The sequence below is a fragment of the Pogona vitticeps genome, chromosome 8 (assembly GCF_051106095.1).
Source record: "Pogona vitticeps strain Pit_001003342236 chromosome 8, PviZW2.1, whole genome shotgun sequence".
Classification (NCBI taxonomy): Eukaryota; Metazoa; Chordata; class Lepidosauria; order Squamata; family Agamidae; genus Pogona; species Pogona vitticeps.
This window is the reverse complement of record NC_135790.1, coordinates 13,518,038-13,534,060: the sequence shown is the minus strand read 5'-3', so window position 1 is coordinate 13,534,060 and position 16,023 is coordinate 13,518,038. Positions and strand designations below refer to the sequence as shown.

General features: G+C 42.0%; 1 protein-coding gene across 4 annotated transcripts in view; it reads right to left on the bottom strand.

Annotated features, from left to right (window-relative positions):
* Positions 1-13,976, bottom strand: part of OGDH (oxoglutarate dehydrogenase) — a 74,164-nt gene extending 60,188 nt beyond the window's left edge. For 3 of the 4 annotated variants that reach the window (XM_020803564.3, XM_020803566.3, XM_020803563.3), the window contains exons 1-2: positions 13,866-13,974; positions 7,270-7,514 (exon numbers count right to left, since the gene is read on the bottom strand). In XM_020803564.3, coding sequence (XP_020659223.3) covers positions 7,270-7,491 — 222 coding nt within the window. In that variant the 5' untranslated portion in view covers positions 7,492-7,514; positions 13,866-13,974. Of the gene's footprint in view, positions 1-7,269; positions 7,515-13,865 lie in introns of all 4 variants that reach the window. The other variant, XM_020803565.3, reaches the window with a different exon arrangement.
* Between the last annotated feature and the right edge of the window lie 2,047 nt (positions 13,977-16,023).

Here is a 16,023-nt window from a genome sequence, read left to right as displayed (position 1 = left end):
CCTGTAAAAGCTAAAGGCAAAACAGATAAAGATTATTCTTTAGTGAGAATTGTTTATGGAGAACATCTTTAGTCAGTAGATGGAATAATCCATGGTGCTCATGTTTTCTTTCCTTTTCTTGTAATTCTTTTTGAATCAATGGATTTCGATGCTACGTATGACTGGAAGACACAACAAACTGACCACACCTGATGAACCATAAATTAGCTCATCCCTTCTTCTAGTTACTTATGGTCATACTGGAGTTGCCTCTATAACCTCAATGACACTACACAGAATACACATCAAATCATGTGTTCCACAGAACCTTTTTTAAAGACTCCAAGTCCTTTTATTATAATCAATAAGAAATCTTTCATCACTGTAGTCAAAGGAGTCAAACATTTTTATACCACCACTGACTAAGCAGTATTAATTTCCACAGGGAACTAAATCAGTTTTAGATCAGTTTATGACTTTGGAAAGCTTAACAATGGTCATGTAGTATCAATCAGATCAATTTATATGTAAAAATTAACCCAATTTTTGTGATATTATTTTGGATTGCAGAAAAAAGTATTTATGGCTCATTTAATTGTCAAACAGATTTCTGAGAAAACAAATTCAAACTCTTCAAATATTTGTAGAAGGAGCTTATGAACTAAAGAAATGTGTATATTATACTTTGAACTATAAAAACAAAATTAGTTATCACTAAAGATCAAATATCAAACAAACAAACAAACATGAGCCGGACTGGGCCATGAAGACAGACCTCCTCCCCTCCCCACAGCTGCTTTGCGCACGCGAGCGCGTGCCAGCATGAGCACACCCCCACTCCTTCACGCATGCACCTGAGCACCCACATGAAGGGCTGGGCAGGTGGGCGGGCATGCAGGCGCTCCTGCGCATGTACGAAGGGGTGGCGGAGTGATCACAGCAGCGCTGGCACGCGCATGGGCATGCTCCCCCACCAATTCGCACATGCGTCCAAGAGCGCCCACACAATCGCAGGGTGTGTGTGTCCTGCGTTCCTCAGAGGCTCAGCCGGTCAGCGCCCTCAAAAAGGTTGGGGACCACTGCTTTAAAGACTGTTTCAGACCCTGAAGAGCTGCAGCTAGTAAGTATTAATAATTCTGGACCAGATGGATTATGGTCTGATTCAGTCTACGATAGGTTATCATGTACACTATGTCAAACCCTATTTATGCAGTTTCAAAGGCTGTATTATTTGTAGCCACAGTGTGATTATCACAACTGTTTTGTAAGTTTGGATTTTATGTGTGCAACTATCTCATCATGTAGGTTTGACTGAGTGATGGCACCCTTGCAACAATATTCATAACTTTAACAGTCTATCTCAAAATGACAGAACACAATTTATACAACTCCTGCTAATATTTCATTTAGAATCATAAAATAGTGAAGGTGGAAGGGGCCTACAAGGCCATCAAGTCCAAACCCCTGCTTGATGCAGGAATATAAATCAAAAACTGTCAGGTGATTGTCTAAGTTTTTCTCGAATGCCTACAGTGTTGGAGCACTCACCACCTCTCAAGGTAATTGGTTCCACTGTCTTACTGCTCTAAGAGTAAGGAAATTTTCCCCAATATTCAATCGAAATCTGGCTTCCTTTAACTTGAGCCCATTGTTATATGTCCTGCACTCTGGATGATCGAGAACAGATCCTGCTCCTCCTCTGTATGGCAGCCTTTCAAATATTTGAAAAGTGCTATAATATCACCCCTCAGTCTTCTTTTCTCAAGGCTAAACATGCCCAATTCTTTCAGACTTTCCTCATAAGACTTGGTTTCCAGCCCCTTGTTCAACCTTGTCGCCCTCTTCCGAACTTGTTCCAATTTGTTAACATCCTTCTTGAAGTGTGATGTCCAGAACTGGACACAATACTCAAGATGAGGCCAAACAAGTGCTGAATAGAGAGCAACTAGCACCTTGCGGGATTTGGAAACTATACTTCTGTTAATGCAGCCTAAAACAGCATTCGCCTTTTTTTGTAGCCACATCGCTACAAAATTATACTCAAAGGGCTCCTTCTCCAACTGAGCAGAGGTAGCAAGTAGGGTACCTCAAACTCAGTCTTGGGCCCAGTGCTCTTCAACATTTTTATCAATGACTTGGATGAGGGATTGTAGGGAATGCTTGTCAGATTTGCGAATGATACAAAATTGGGTGGAATAGCTAATACCCTGCAAGACAGAAACAAAATTCAAAATAATCTGGATAGGTTGGAGGACTGGACTGAATGAAATTCAAAAAGAATAAGTGCAAAGTAGTGCACCTCAGAAAAAGAAACCTGCATAGTTACAAGATGGGGGATACCTGGCTCAGCAATACTACAAGCAAGAAGGATCTTGGAATTGTTGTAAATCACAAGCTGAATATGAGCCTGTGGCTCATTTGTGGCTACAAAAATGGCAAATGCTATTTTAAAGGTAAAGGTTCCCGATGACAATTTGTCCAGTCGTGTCCAACTCTAGGGAGTGGTGCTCATCTGCTTCCAACCCATAGAGCAAGTGCTTTGTCCGAAGACAATCTTCTGTGGTCATGTGGCCAGCGCGACTAGACACGGAATGCTGTTAACTTTCCACTGGGTTGGTACCTATTTATCTACTCGTATTTTTGCATTTTGCATGCTTTTGCAACACTAGGTTGGCGGGAGCTGGGACAAGTGACGGGGGCTCACTCCGTCGTGTGGATTCGATCTTACGACTGCAGGTCTTCTGACCTTGCAGCACAGAGGCTTCTGCCGTTCAACCTGCAGCGGCACCACATCATTAACAGAAGTATAGTTTCGAGATCCCACGAGGTGCTAGTCCCCCTCTACTCAGCATTGGTTAGGCCTCACCTTGAGTAGTGTGTCCAGTTCTGGATATCACGCTTCAAGAAGGATGCTAAGAAACTGGGACAAGTTCAGAGGGCAACAAGGATGGTCAGGGGGCTGGAAGCCAAGCCTTATGAGGAAAGGCTGAAAGAATTGGGCACGTTTAGCCTTGAGAAAAGAAGACATAGAGGTGATATTATAGCACTTTTCAAATATTTGAAAGGCTGTCATACAGAAGAGGAGCAAGACCTGCTCTCGATCATCCAGAGTGCAGGACGCACAATGGGTTCAAGTTAAAGGAAGCCAGATTTCAGTTGAATATCAGGAAAAACTTCTTAACTCTTAGAGCAGTACGACAGTGAAACCATTTACGTCAGGAGTTGGTGAGGCATTGAAGCAAATCTTAGATATCACCTGGCAGATATGTTTTGATTGTATTCCTGCATTGAGCAGGGGTTTGGACTTGATGGCTTTGTAGGCCCCTTCCAACTTCACTTTTCTATCATTCTATGAGGGTGCTGGGAGAGGTTATCTGGAGATCTGGAGTGTGATATCATCAATATGATGACACATAGCTCTCTCTCTCAACAGCAGAAGCTATGCAGACCCTAGAGAGCTGCCTGGCATTGGTTATGGACTGGACAAGGGATAACAGGCTGAAATGGAATCCAGAAAAGATGGAGATCTTGCTAGTTGGGGATCCTGATTGGTTAGGGGAATTTTTTGCCTGCTCTGGATGGGATTACACTGCCATTGAAGTACCAGGTTCGTAATCTAGGTGTGCTTCTGGACCCAGCCCTCTCTATGGAGAGATGGCTTTTGGCCATGGCCAGGTATGCCTATTGCTAACTTAGGCAAATTGCACACTTGCGGCCCTATTTACACATAAAGTCCCTACTAACACTCGTAGCCTTTAAGACTGAATATTGCAATTGCTCTTTATGGGGGATTGCCCTTGCAGGAAGTATGGAAACTGCAAAATGTGGCGGCTAAGTTGGTCTTGAGGAATTCAATATATGAACATATATCCCTGGTCCTGGCTCACCTGCACTGGCTGCCTGTATGTTTCCCTGCCAAATTAAAGATAAAATGTTGACATATAAAGCCCTGAATGGTTTGGGACCTAGGTGCCTGTCAGAGCACCTCTCCCTAAGATCTATAACCCGTACCACTTGAAAGAGGCTACAATGTCCTTGACCAGAGACTGGGCCTTCTCACTGGTGGCTGCCTCTCTATGGAATGTTCCACCTGTGGAGGTGCACCAGGCCCCTGCCTTTCTGACATTTAAACAGCACGTTCAAACCCTGCTTTTCAGAGAGGTATTTCAGGACATCTTCCCCTTGTACTTATCTTAATCATCATCATCTTAGAACTCCAGAGCTGGAAGGGACTCCATGGATCATCGAGTTCAGCCCTTGTCAAGGAGGCACACTGGGGAACTGAACTCCCAACCTCTGGCTCCACAGCCAGATATCTAAGCTACTGAACTATTCAGTTTTTTACGATTTTGTTCTTTTTATTTATTTTACATTTACTGATGTTTGTGGTTGCCATCTTGTGTTTTCTCTGAATCATTTTAAATATTATTGTGGTGTCGGTTGGGAGAGATGGTTGTTTTCTTTAGGTGTACGCTTATTCTTTTGTTGGAAACTGCCAAGAGTAGTGGCATGCCACTAGATGGTGTAGTATAGAAATAAAATAAAATGTTTTGATTTCCCCAAAGGTTTCAGCAACATGAACAGTAAATGCCAATTTTGAGATAATCTGGGTCTGGAAAAAGTCAGCCAGGAAAGAACAGTAGAGCAAGGTGGACTAAGCGTGGGCTGAAGACTGCATGCAGATCCTCCCGTACAAAACTAAAAGTTGAAAAAGCATTTTTGCTTCAATGTGGTTGAGAGCTCATCCCAGCCTCCCGATGAAAATTAAAAACCAGAAGCTACTAAGTTGTTATCTCTCCACCCTGTACGCTAGGACCTAGTGTAGCTTGTGGCATGTACCAGAAACAAAAATTTCATGCTCAGTCCTAGCAGAGCCATCCTACTCTGCAGTAATAATACATGATACAGATACCAGAACAACATCCTGCGTAATAGAAATGCTGGGGGGTGGGGGAGGCACATCTGCATAATAGGAAATTCTTATTTTCTAAGTTGCACATTATCTCCTCCTTCTGATTTTTATTTTTGGAACACTCCAAGCCCACCACCCTGACCACTCTTATCTTCTTAGGAAGAAGCAAGTAGCCATTGTTTTGGGTAGGACAGAGATATTTTCTAAGAAATGGAGGCAAAAAGCAAGTTGTCCTTGCTTTGTCACAAGGGATACACTTGTGTCTTTAGTTTTTATTGGTGGCCAACAGACAATGTCCATGCTTACAAACACTTACCAACATGTACCATTTGATCAGTCATGGTTGATAACAGCATAAGCCTATTCTTTGTCTAACAACTGCCCTGACTATTCAATATTCTTTTACTTCTTAATGGTTCTCTGGCAGGTTGATGACTTAAGATTTAAATTATGTTAATAGCTAACAGCATGAAACATTATGCATTGGTTCAAATGATTCTGGCAGTTATGCCAGAAATGTCTACATGTTTCACAAACATAAGCAGATTTGTGATTAAGACCCATGCATGATTTTCAATTTACAGTACAAGCTTCTGCACAAGTATAATATCACAGCATCAGTCAGCAAAGTTAATGTGTAGTGCTAATGGTAATGTATAAACTTAATGTGTAGTGTTAATGTTAAGTTCCCTTGTTTCCTAGGATTCAGATCCAGTGGATTATTGTCGCCAGAATTCAGTAAAGAAGTTACAGAATTTTACTGAATGTTAAATTCTAGTGGTTCAAAGCTGATTTCAAAATGCTTAGACTATATGACTGCTTGCTCTCATATACTCAGTTCTAAAACTTGTCCTTGAACTATACTTCAACATGGGCTTGTGCCACATGTTTCTTTTGCCAGATAATGCCATGCTGTTGCTTGAGCAACACTGTCCTGTCCTAGCTAGTTCTACAGTAAGCCAGCAGATCTGGTTTGTAAACCAACATTCTTTGACCTGCAAACAAGTCACTTGGCTTTCTTTTTATCTTATCTTTAGACAGAGGAATTACTTTCCATGAGAACATTTCACAGGTCCTATGTTGCAACAACCCTGATCTGTGTACTCATAGCAGTTCAAAGTCCAGCATGCACATCCAATCACCAATACAATCGGATTTATTTTAACATGCCAAGCCCTGTATCAAACATGTTCTTTTTTCATGGCTTTGTTTAATAAATGCACCTCAGAAGCCAAAAACTGAGTTCAGTGGTGCCTCGCTTGACTATTACCTCATTAGATGAGGAAATTGCTTGACTATTAGTTTTTCTGCCACAGCTCTTGCGATCGCTAAACGATGACTGAATGAGCTTTTTCCGCTTAACGTTGATCGGTTCCCTGCTTCGGGAACTGATTTTTTGCTTGACGATCAAAAGCAGCTGATTGTTGGGTTTCAAAATGGCCACCCACTGTGCAAAATGGCTCCCCGCTGTGCTTTAGGACGCATTCCTCGCATTACAGGCACCGGAAAATTGCCTCCCTATGGAGCATCTTCGCGGGACGCTGAGGTATTTCGCCCATTGGAACACATTGAACCGGTTTTCAATGGGCTTTTTCACTTCAATGGGCTTTTTCATTTTGCTTGACGAGGATTTCGCTTAACAGTGATTTAAACGGAACGAATTATCCTCGTTAAGTGAGGCACCACTGTATTTCTCCCCTTTTCTGGTAGTCTGCATAAAAAGTAATTACTCTATCTCCAGTAGAGTTAGATCCTTCCTTATGTGTATAAGGATGGATCTAACTCTACTGGACATAGAGTAATTACTTTTTATGCAGACTACCAGAAAAGGGGAATTAGCAATATCCCATAGAGACTTAGAATTGAGCCTCTCTAATGTTTTCTCAAAACAGAGAAATGAGGTGACTACAGGTGGCAGACTAGGAATCACTTCACAAGTGTTCCTTGCATGAGTGGGTCCCTGAATGAGCTTTGTATTTACACAATCGTATAAACAAATCAAATTTTAATGTCTGCTTCCTATCCAGGAGAATTCTATTATTCTGATGTCAGAACAGAACATCACCAGTAGCTCAGCCATTTCCAAGTCAACAGCAAAAGAAGGTGGCTCATCCTTCCACGCATCCATGTTGGATTAAAAAAGATAAGTCTTCAGGACAAAGTCGATTTTACTTCAGTGTCGACTCTTTCATCAGTGCCATTCTTTGTCAGTGATGTGCTTTTAGTTTCTCCACAAGCTGCAGGGATTTTAAGGATTTCAGAATCTTTTACAGGCGTTCTTCCTCTTACAGACTACACTTACCTTATGAAGCACAACATTAAGCCATGAACACCAACACGCAGAAGAAAATGTTTGTTCTTCAGAAGCTGCTCCTTACCTTATGTACACTTTTGGGATTTTCCAACCAAGCATAATACATTTCCTCCACATAGTTCGAACTAGTCCCACTCAAAAATGGCTCAGCAGCAACAGGTGCACTATAACACCTAATTTGCTGAAACGTCCTTGGTGCTGCTGGTTTGTTTTGAGAAATTGTCTTAACAGTCTGTGAGGCTGTCAATGGCCTCAATTTAGTAGCACAAGTCCTTAAGTGAAACATTTTCCTACTGCAGCGACAGGTTCCTGTTAGGAGAGAAATAAAGCATGTTTTAGCCATTAAACAAAGATACAGGAATTGATGCTGGGGAAAAAGCAAGCAGCAATGAAATATATGTAATTTGTAAATATTCTGGCATATATTCATAATACCTACATACAGTGGTACCTCATAAGACGACGACCCTGCTAAATGACGAATCCGCATAACGATGACTTTTTGCGATCGCTATAGCGATTCGCAAAACAGTCATTCCAATGGGGGATTTTTGCTGGATGTTGAATAGGTCCGTGCTTGGCGAACTGTTTGTTTGCAAGACGACAATTTTTTCCACTGATAGTTGGCTTCACAAAATGGCTGCCCTGTGTTTTACGGACCCATGCTTCGCAGGGCAGCCATTTTTACAGCTGATCGGCGCTTGCAAAATGGCATCCCTATGGGCGATCTTCGCTGGACGACGAGGTATTTTCCCCATTGGAACGCATTAAACCGGGTTTCAATGCATTCCAATGGGGAAAGGGTTTTTGCATGACGATGATTTAGCTAAACAGCGACTTCAATGGGACGGATTATCGTCATCATGTGGGGCACCACTGTATATGCAACACACAATTAAGCACATGAAATCCATGTAAATGTGAACTAAAGTATTCACTGGATTGTAGTGAATTACTTCAGTCAATTGCTATGCAGAGAAAACATTTAACTGAACTTACTGATAAAAAAGGCCAGTTTACAGATACCATTACCGAAAGTTAAAAATTACAGTGGTGAATTCTATAAGAAAGTCTATTTCTACAGTAAACCCATTTTTGGCATAAGCCTTAACAGAAACTATATCCATTATATCCCAACCAGCAAATAACCAGACACAACAGAAAAGCAGCCATGCTGGATTAGATCCCATTTAGCGTGCTACTTCCAACACTGCATTGTCATGTGCCACCTGGAAATTAAGGAGTTGCCTCGTACTACATCAGTGAATTGATTCTGGTACTATATCTATAATTCTCAGTCATCCAGGTGAGGTTATCTGGAAGTTGAGTCATGGCAACTGGACTTCTTTCGTATTAGGTTGAAATGTTTAGCTATTCATCTAAATAGCTTCTTCAGTGTAAGGAGAGTTGGTAGGAGACCCCTGATATATCCTCCACATTGGTTTCACTGCCCCCCTTCTGAATAGGCTCATTAGATGGACAAAGGCTGGGGGGGGGAGTGAAAATCCCACATCTGCAGTCCTTCTCCAGTCAACAGTCATGGGTGTGGTCCTGATCTTCCTGGGGACAGATGAAAGGGCAGCGTGATGAATAGGAGACAGATTGTATCTAAGGCCTCCACCCCTGTTGAGTGAGGGATTTTCCATATGCACATGTATGGCCTCCCTGACCCCTCTCTCAAACCATCTATCTTCTCGGTTCATCTAGTTAATGTTAACTCACACTGTTTCATGAGCACCAGGTTTTGATCAGCAAGATTTTCTTCAACCAAACAGTAAGATCATGCTAGGGCAGGCTAAATTTGCAGAGGACTACAAGATCCCAACTCTGAAGTTAAAGTAATTTAAGTTGCACAGTTTAGGATGAGCCAGAATCTCAGTGTGTTTACATTCTTTGAGTTCTCGTGAAGACATGATCTCAGTGGTGCCTTACAAGGTTTATTGTACATGGATGCAGCTATAATTCAATCAGTATAAATCTCAGTGGCAAATTACTACAATTTTTGAAGGCAGCATAAGCATTTGCTATTGTGAACTGAACTGCATGATGTGACATGCAACAGCATGACTATTCTGACTTCTTAATTTCTGACAATTCACCAAGGAGATTTATGCTGATTGAGTTACACTGCAAGGTGCAACTATTAAGTTTCTGGCCATACTAATTCTCTTAGATACTAGTATAAAACAATATAATAGTGCTTTGTCTATGAAATGCATGCTTTGCAGTTCAACCAATTCTCAAACTTATACAGAGATGTGAAATACTCCTTCTGCCAAATATATCTGTTTCAGCAATCAAATCATATTTGTATGATAGTTTATAGATCATTCAAACTAATCACTATGCAAAATGGAAGCCATAAGATCTACCACAAATTTGCAATATTTATTATGGGATGTTGCTGGGTACACTAAGCAGCATGTGCTCCTGGGTAGGCTAAATTTGTTCACAATGCAACAGCATATCACATAACAGGAAGATGAGGCTCAATTGCATGGTTTGCTATACTCACCAAGTATACTCCAGAGAAGAAAAAAATATCTCAACCCAAGATTGTTTTTTTAAAAAAAAAAAAAAAAAATACAGAATGTATAAGAAACATGCTTTGGTCTCTGATAGTAAATTCACGGAAAACTGGAAGCCATTATTAAAATATGCTGATAAAATGGAGACATGTGGTTTGAAAAGAGACTTAGATTGTTGGTCAATTTTTTTAAAAAGGTGATGGGTAAAGGTATATATATGTGATTTGGAGAAAAGTGGGGAATAGTTTTGTATTTAATATTTGTAAAATGTTCGATTGTCTTTTCATTCTTTAGAAATAAATAAATAAATAAAGGTTTCTTTCCAAGAGAAAAAAAATAAAAAAAATGTTTTGGTCTCTGATTATCTAAAGAGGCACATGGAAACCTTACTGATAGGTCCTATGACTGGAAGTTCCACAGGACAACTGTTAGAAAGGGATTTGTAGGCTCTCCAGTAGCATCACAGAATTAACTGAAATGTTCAGATAGGATGAACATTAGTGTCTTAAAAGAAGCCTTGTATTCAAGGTCATATGCATTATTTACAATCCATAATGCATGGCAACCATCTCCTCTTCCATCTAACAAGCATGGATGACAACATGATTAATATCATCTGTATTTTCTCACACATAACAGAAAATGTACATTAAATTAATGACTATGACAACAGGATAGGCCAAGGAAACGCCAGTTACTTTAAATGCAGCTGTTTCTTATTTTTAAAGGAAGGGCCGAACTGGACAACAGCAAATCATAACTTCACGAAACAGGAAATCTCATGACTAGGCCAGATAAAATGTACGAATTTGTTTCCTTTTTCTGTTAAGCTTTTGGCACAATAAATCTGCTGTCCCTGTCCTCTTTATTACTACTACACAAGTACCTTGCTTTCCAAAAAATAAGACCTAACATCAAAATAAGCCCTAGTATGATGTTTCAGGGCACTCGTAATATAAGCCCTACCCCCCAAAATAAGCCCCAGTTAAGTGAAACCCTGCCCTCCACCATTGTGCAGCAACCAGACGATGACATGACTGTATTTGAATAAATGTAATTGTTGTACATGAAAAAAAAACTTTGCCTGAAAATAAGCCCTAGTGCATTTTAGAGCAAAAATGAATATAAGACCCTGTCTTATTTTCGGGGAAACACAGTATGTACGGATGAACCAAATGTATGACTCCACATAATTCCCTTCAATCCTTCCCGGTTGCCCCCTCCTGTTTCAGAATATAAATTTCTTGGAATACTGACCTCCTTTTAATTACTGTACATAGTACTATGTATATTGGTTCCTCTGTAAGTACAATTATTTTAACAAAAACAAAAATAAAAGCATTATAGCTGCTTTAGCACTAAACACATATTTTTGTTGCAGTGCCTTCTTTACACACATGGAAAACAATATCTAGGAGACAGGTTTACGTACAGCTCTGTCTATATTTTATTACTGCTTAAGCAGACTACTAAAGACATAATGTATCTTGCTGTAAATGTAATATATCTTGACTTCAGGAAATCCTTTAATAAAGTGCTCCATGATATGGAACAACTGGATAGAACAACTGGTAGATGGATATGCCGCTACTTACAGAATTGTACTCAGATAGTGCTTATCAATGGCTCCTTCTGAAATCGGAAAGAGATAAGTGAGGGACCATAGGGCTCAGTCCTCGGTCTGGTGCTCTTCCACATTTTTACTAATGACTTTGTCATTCATGTCATGACTGACAGCGTGCAGGGAATACTTATCAATATTGAGGATGACAAAAAATTGGGTGGAATAGCTAATACCATGGAAGACAGAAACAAAATTCAAAGAGATCTTGATAGGTTTGAGCATGGGCTGAAAACAACAGAATGAAATTTAATAGAGGTAAGTTCTACACCTGTGGTGAAGCCCCTAATGCACAGTTACAAGATGGGGGATACTTGGCTCAGTAATACTACGAGTGAGAAGGATCTTGGAATTCTTGTAGATCACAAGCTGAATTTGAGCCAACAGTGCAATGTGGCTACAAAAAAAAGGCAAATGCTATTTTAGGCTGCAATAACAGGATTTGGAAACAGTAGAGTTTCCAAACCTGTGAGGTGCTAGTTCCAGTCTATTCAGCACTGGTTAGGCCTCATCTAGAGTACTTTGTCCAGTTCTGGGCACTGCACTTTAAGAAAGATGCTAACAAACGAGCCTGTTCAGAGGGGGCTACCGGGATGATCAGGGGACTAGAAACCAAGCTCGATGAGGAAAGACTGAAAGAACTGGGCATGTTTAGAAAGTCTTAAGAAAAGAAGACTTGGAGGAGATAGGGCAGCAGTCTTCAAATACTTGAAAGGTAGTCAGAGAAGGAGGGTCTGTTCCTGGTGCAGCATATATAATAATTGGTTCAAGTTGCAGGAAGCCAGATTTAGGCTGAATATCAGAAAAAACTGTGTAACTGTTAGAGCAGTACAACAATGGAGCTAATTACTTTAGGAGGTGGTGAGTGCTCCAATGTTGGAGGCATTCATGAAGTAATCAGACCATCATCTGTCAGATCTGCTTTGATTCGGATTCCTGTATTAAGCAGAAAGTTGGACTCAATGGTCTTACAGACTCTTTCCAACTCAATTATCCTATGATTATACTATAGCTACCTCTCTTAATACTGTCAGGATAACATTAATATTTTCTTCTGTAACCTTACAATTATTTGCCATTTTATCTCCTCACGTGACCTGCGTGCCAATTAATATTTTGGAATAGGGCACTTTTAGATGAAAGGAGGGGAATTCCCAGTGTCAGATCTGAACCAGGACAACCCAGTTCAAATATCTACTCACTGATAAAACTTACTGGGTGGACCTGATCACTAAGAACGGCCAGGGAAAACTGGTGAGACTGAGACCTTCTTAGGCATGGAGCATATATGTGGTAGGCACTTAGGCACCCGCACTAAAAAGTCACTATTTATCTATTTGCTTCTAGATCCAATTCAGAGTATTAATGCCAATCTTTAAAGCCCTAAACAGCTAGGATCCTATGTAACTGAAAGACCAATACTTCCCACAACAATATGCCTTCATGTAAGGTCCATGATATCACTATTAAAGGTAAAGTAAGTTAAAACAAGGAAGAAGGAATATTTGGCAGCAGTACCCAAAGTACGTGTGCCTGGCACCAAGTTCTACATTTTAGATGTTACTCCAAAAAACTGTTTAAATCAACTTAGATTTTTTTTACAACACAGCCTTTAAATACAGTACTTCAAACTCTGGCTTTTATTTTCATTTTGCTCTGCCACTTAGGGTGGATGTAATCACTGCAGCTTTATTTCTTTTAATTTCTGATATTTTCACTAAGAGCACTGACTGAAGTCAGAATATAAATGTTAGAACGGCATGGTTTTTTAAAAAAAAATTATGACGAAGTACAATGCCAGTTTCTATATTTCATCACCCTAGAAAACTATCTGGAATACATAGTGTTGTACACATTTATCCCTCTGTCATATTTCTGCCTGTCCCCAGCTGGACTGCACTTGATTTCATACAGCTTTTTATTTTGGTTATTTATTATAATGACTACCCCCTGACTCGTTTGTATGCTGCACGCCTCAAGTCTTTGCACCCCCAAGCCTTCACAGGCAGTGCTCCTCAGAGCAGGAGCAAAACTGTACGATGATCTCCCTTGGCCCCACCCTCAGCTCTTGCACCTCCCCGCCGGTGACCCTGACCGCAGCGTCCCCCACCGCCGGGCACGGGTTCTTGTACGGGGCCGACAGCACGGCGGAGCCCCAAAACGCCGCATCCTCGCCAGACGCCACCAGCCCGGATTCGCAATCATCCCCCCCCCAAAAAAAACCTCTCTCTCTCTCTTTAAGGAGACGAGAGGGACAACCGGGCGGAAGTGGCTGCCGGGAGTGTCCGCCTCTGCCTGGCGCGCTTTCGCAGCCCGTCACGCTCTCCCGAAACAACGTCGCCCCAAGGACACTCCTCCGGCCCCAGCGGAAGCGGCTGATGAAGGCCACCACGCCGGCCCGGCCCTCGCCCACCCGGCCCTCGCCCACCCCTCCGCCGCGACCTGACTCTGAGGCAACCGCGGAGGGGGGCCCTCGGCGGGACCCCAAACCGCCGTCCTTCAGGCCCTTACCTGCCGACGTCCCTTTCCCTCCTCCTCTCACGAATCAGCGCGGAGCTTGACAGCGCCAACCGCTGGCTGGCCCGCCCCTTTCGCTCCCTGGCGTCGCCCTGCAACGTCACCACGCATACCAACGGGCCATAGAGTTTCTAAGAATTGTAGAGCGGCCCGCGTTGTTTCTGCGAGGGGACTTCTTTATCAGGGCGAATCAAACATTCCAGAAAGTTTACGAGCTTTCAGGTCCTTCGGAATTACAGGATTCCATAGGAAGAGGTGTCGAACCTTTGACACTCCAGATGTGTGGGATTTCAACTCCCAAATTCCCGGCCTGTAATGATCCACAAGTCTGGAGCTGGAAAACTTTACTACCTCTTAGCTGGATGCTCCCCCTCCCAAAAGGCAAACTCATGGAAGAAACAGGGAAAAGTCAAATTGAGGATATCCTGGCCAAAATATTTGCCCAGTTTTTAAACCTTCCAATTCCAATCCCTAAACCGTACCACTTTAGAGAGGATTCAAAAGGCTGCATCTTTTACATTGGCCCTAACAATGATATCGTCCAACAGCAACTTGTACATGTCTACATAGCTACCTTCATCTTTTAATGGAGGTTCTGGTTTTGGAAGACTCCTTCTCTTTGGACCCCACAATACTAAATTACCACCAACCAGAATCTAATATCCCATTCTTAGGGAAGGTGCTAGAGTGGGTTGTGGCCTCTCAACTCCAGAGGCTTCTCAATGAGATGGCTTCAGAACTGGTTATGGGACAGAGACAGCTTTGGTCGCCTTGGTAAATGACTTACATATGCAGGAAACTGAATAGGGGATCTCTATCCCTGTTGGTTTTGCTGGACCGCTTGGCAGTTTTCGATACTATCAACCATAGTATCCCTGACCTGTTTCTCTGGAATGGAACTTGAGTGCACTGTTTTACCGTGGCTCAAGTCCTACCTGGGGGAGAGAACTCAGAAGGTGGTGCTGGGGGATTCATGTCCGACATCCTGGCCATTGACCTGTGGGGTCCCTCACAGGTCTGTTTTTTCTCCCATGTTAACATCTACATGAAACCACTTGGAGAGATTATCCTGAATTTGACTCCAAAAGATGACACCCAACTCTACCTCTCCTTGCTACTTAAAATCCAAGGAAGCTGTTTTGGCTGTAAGTCAGTCTCTGGTATCAGCAATGGACCAAATGCGGGTGAATAAATTGAAACTTAATCCAGGCAAGACAGAGGTGCTCCTGGTCAGTCAAAAGGCAGATCAAGAAACAGGGATGCAGCCTGTACTGAATGGGATTACACTCCCACTTAAAAAACAGGTGCTCTTTTAGTCCAGATTCATCCCTGAGTCTGGATGCTTAGGTCTTGAAATTTGCACAATTAATACTAGTACGCCAGGTACATCAGTTTCTTGAGATATCTGATCTGGCCACTCTGACACATGCCCTAGTTACTTCCCGGCTGGATTACTGTAATGCACTTTATATGGGTCTACTGATTGAAAGTGCCAGGAAACTTCAGTGGGCCAAAAGGCAGCAGCCAGATTTCTGGCTGGGGCGGGCTACAGGGATCACATAACCCTCACTGCCCCCATTACAGAATCTCCACTGGCTGCCAATCAGATTCTGGCCACAATTGAAAGTGCTGATTTGAACCTATAAAGTTCTGAATGGCCTGGGTGCAAGTAGTCACAAAGACCATATCTCCCATTATGAGCTGCCTTAGGTGTTATGATCATCAGGAGATCTTGATCCCGCCACCTTCACAGGTGCATCTGAGGGGGACACAGGAGCAAGCCTTCTCTGTTGCTGCTCCCAGACTTTGGAACTCCCTCCTGCAGGAGGCCAGATTAGCCCCATCTTTGCTGTCCTTCGCAAGTGGGCAAAGGCCTTTCTCTTCAGGCAAGCCTTCCCTCAGCAACTAGCTACCTGTTGTGTGATTTTTAGATGAATTGTTATGTGTTATTGCTTTGACTGGATTTCTTCAGTACTACGTATGTTTTGCATATTTGTGTTGCAATTTCTCAGAGTGGTGTTTTAAAAATATTTGTATACTCAGTCATTGTCCTTAAGTATAGTATTTTAATGTTGTTAACTACCATTGTACACTCATTGTTTTCAACTTTAAATATTGTCTTTCAGTGTTGTAAACTGCCATGGGTCCTTTT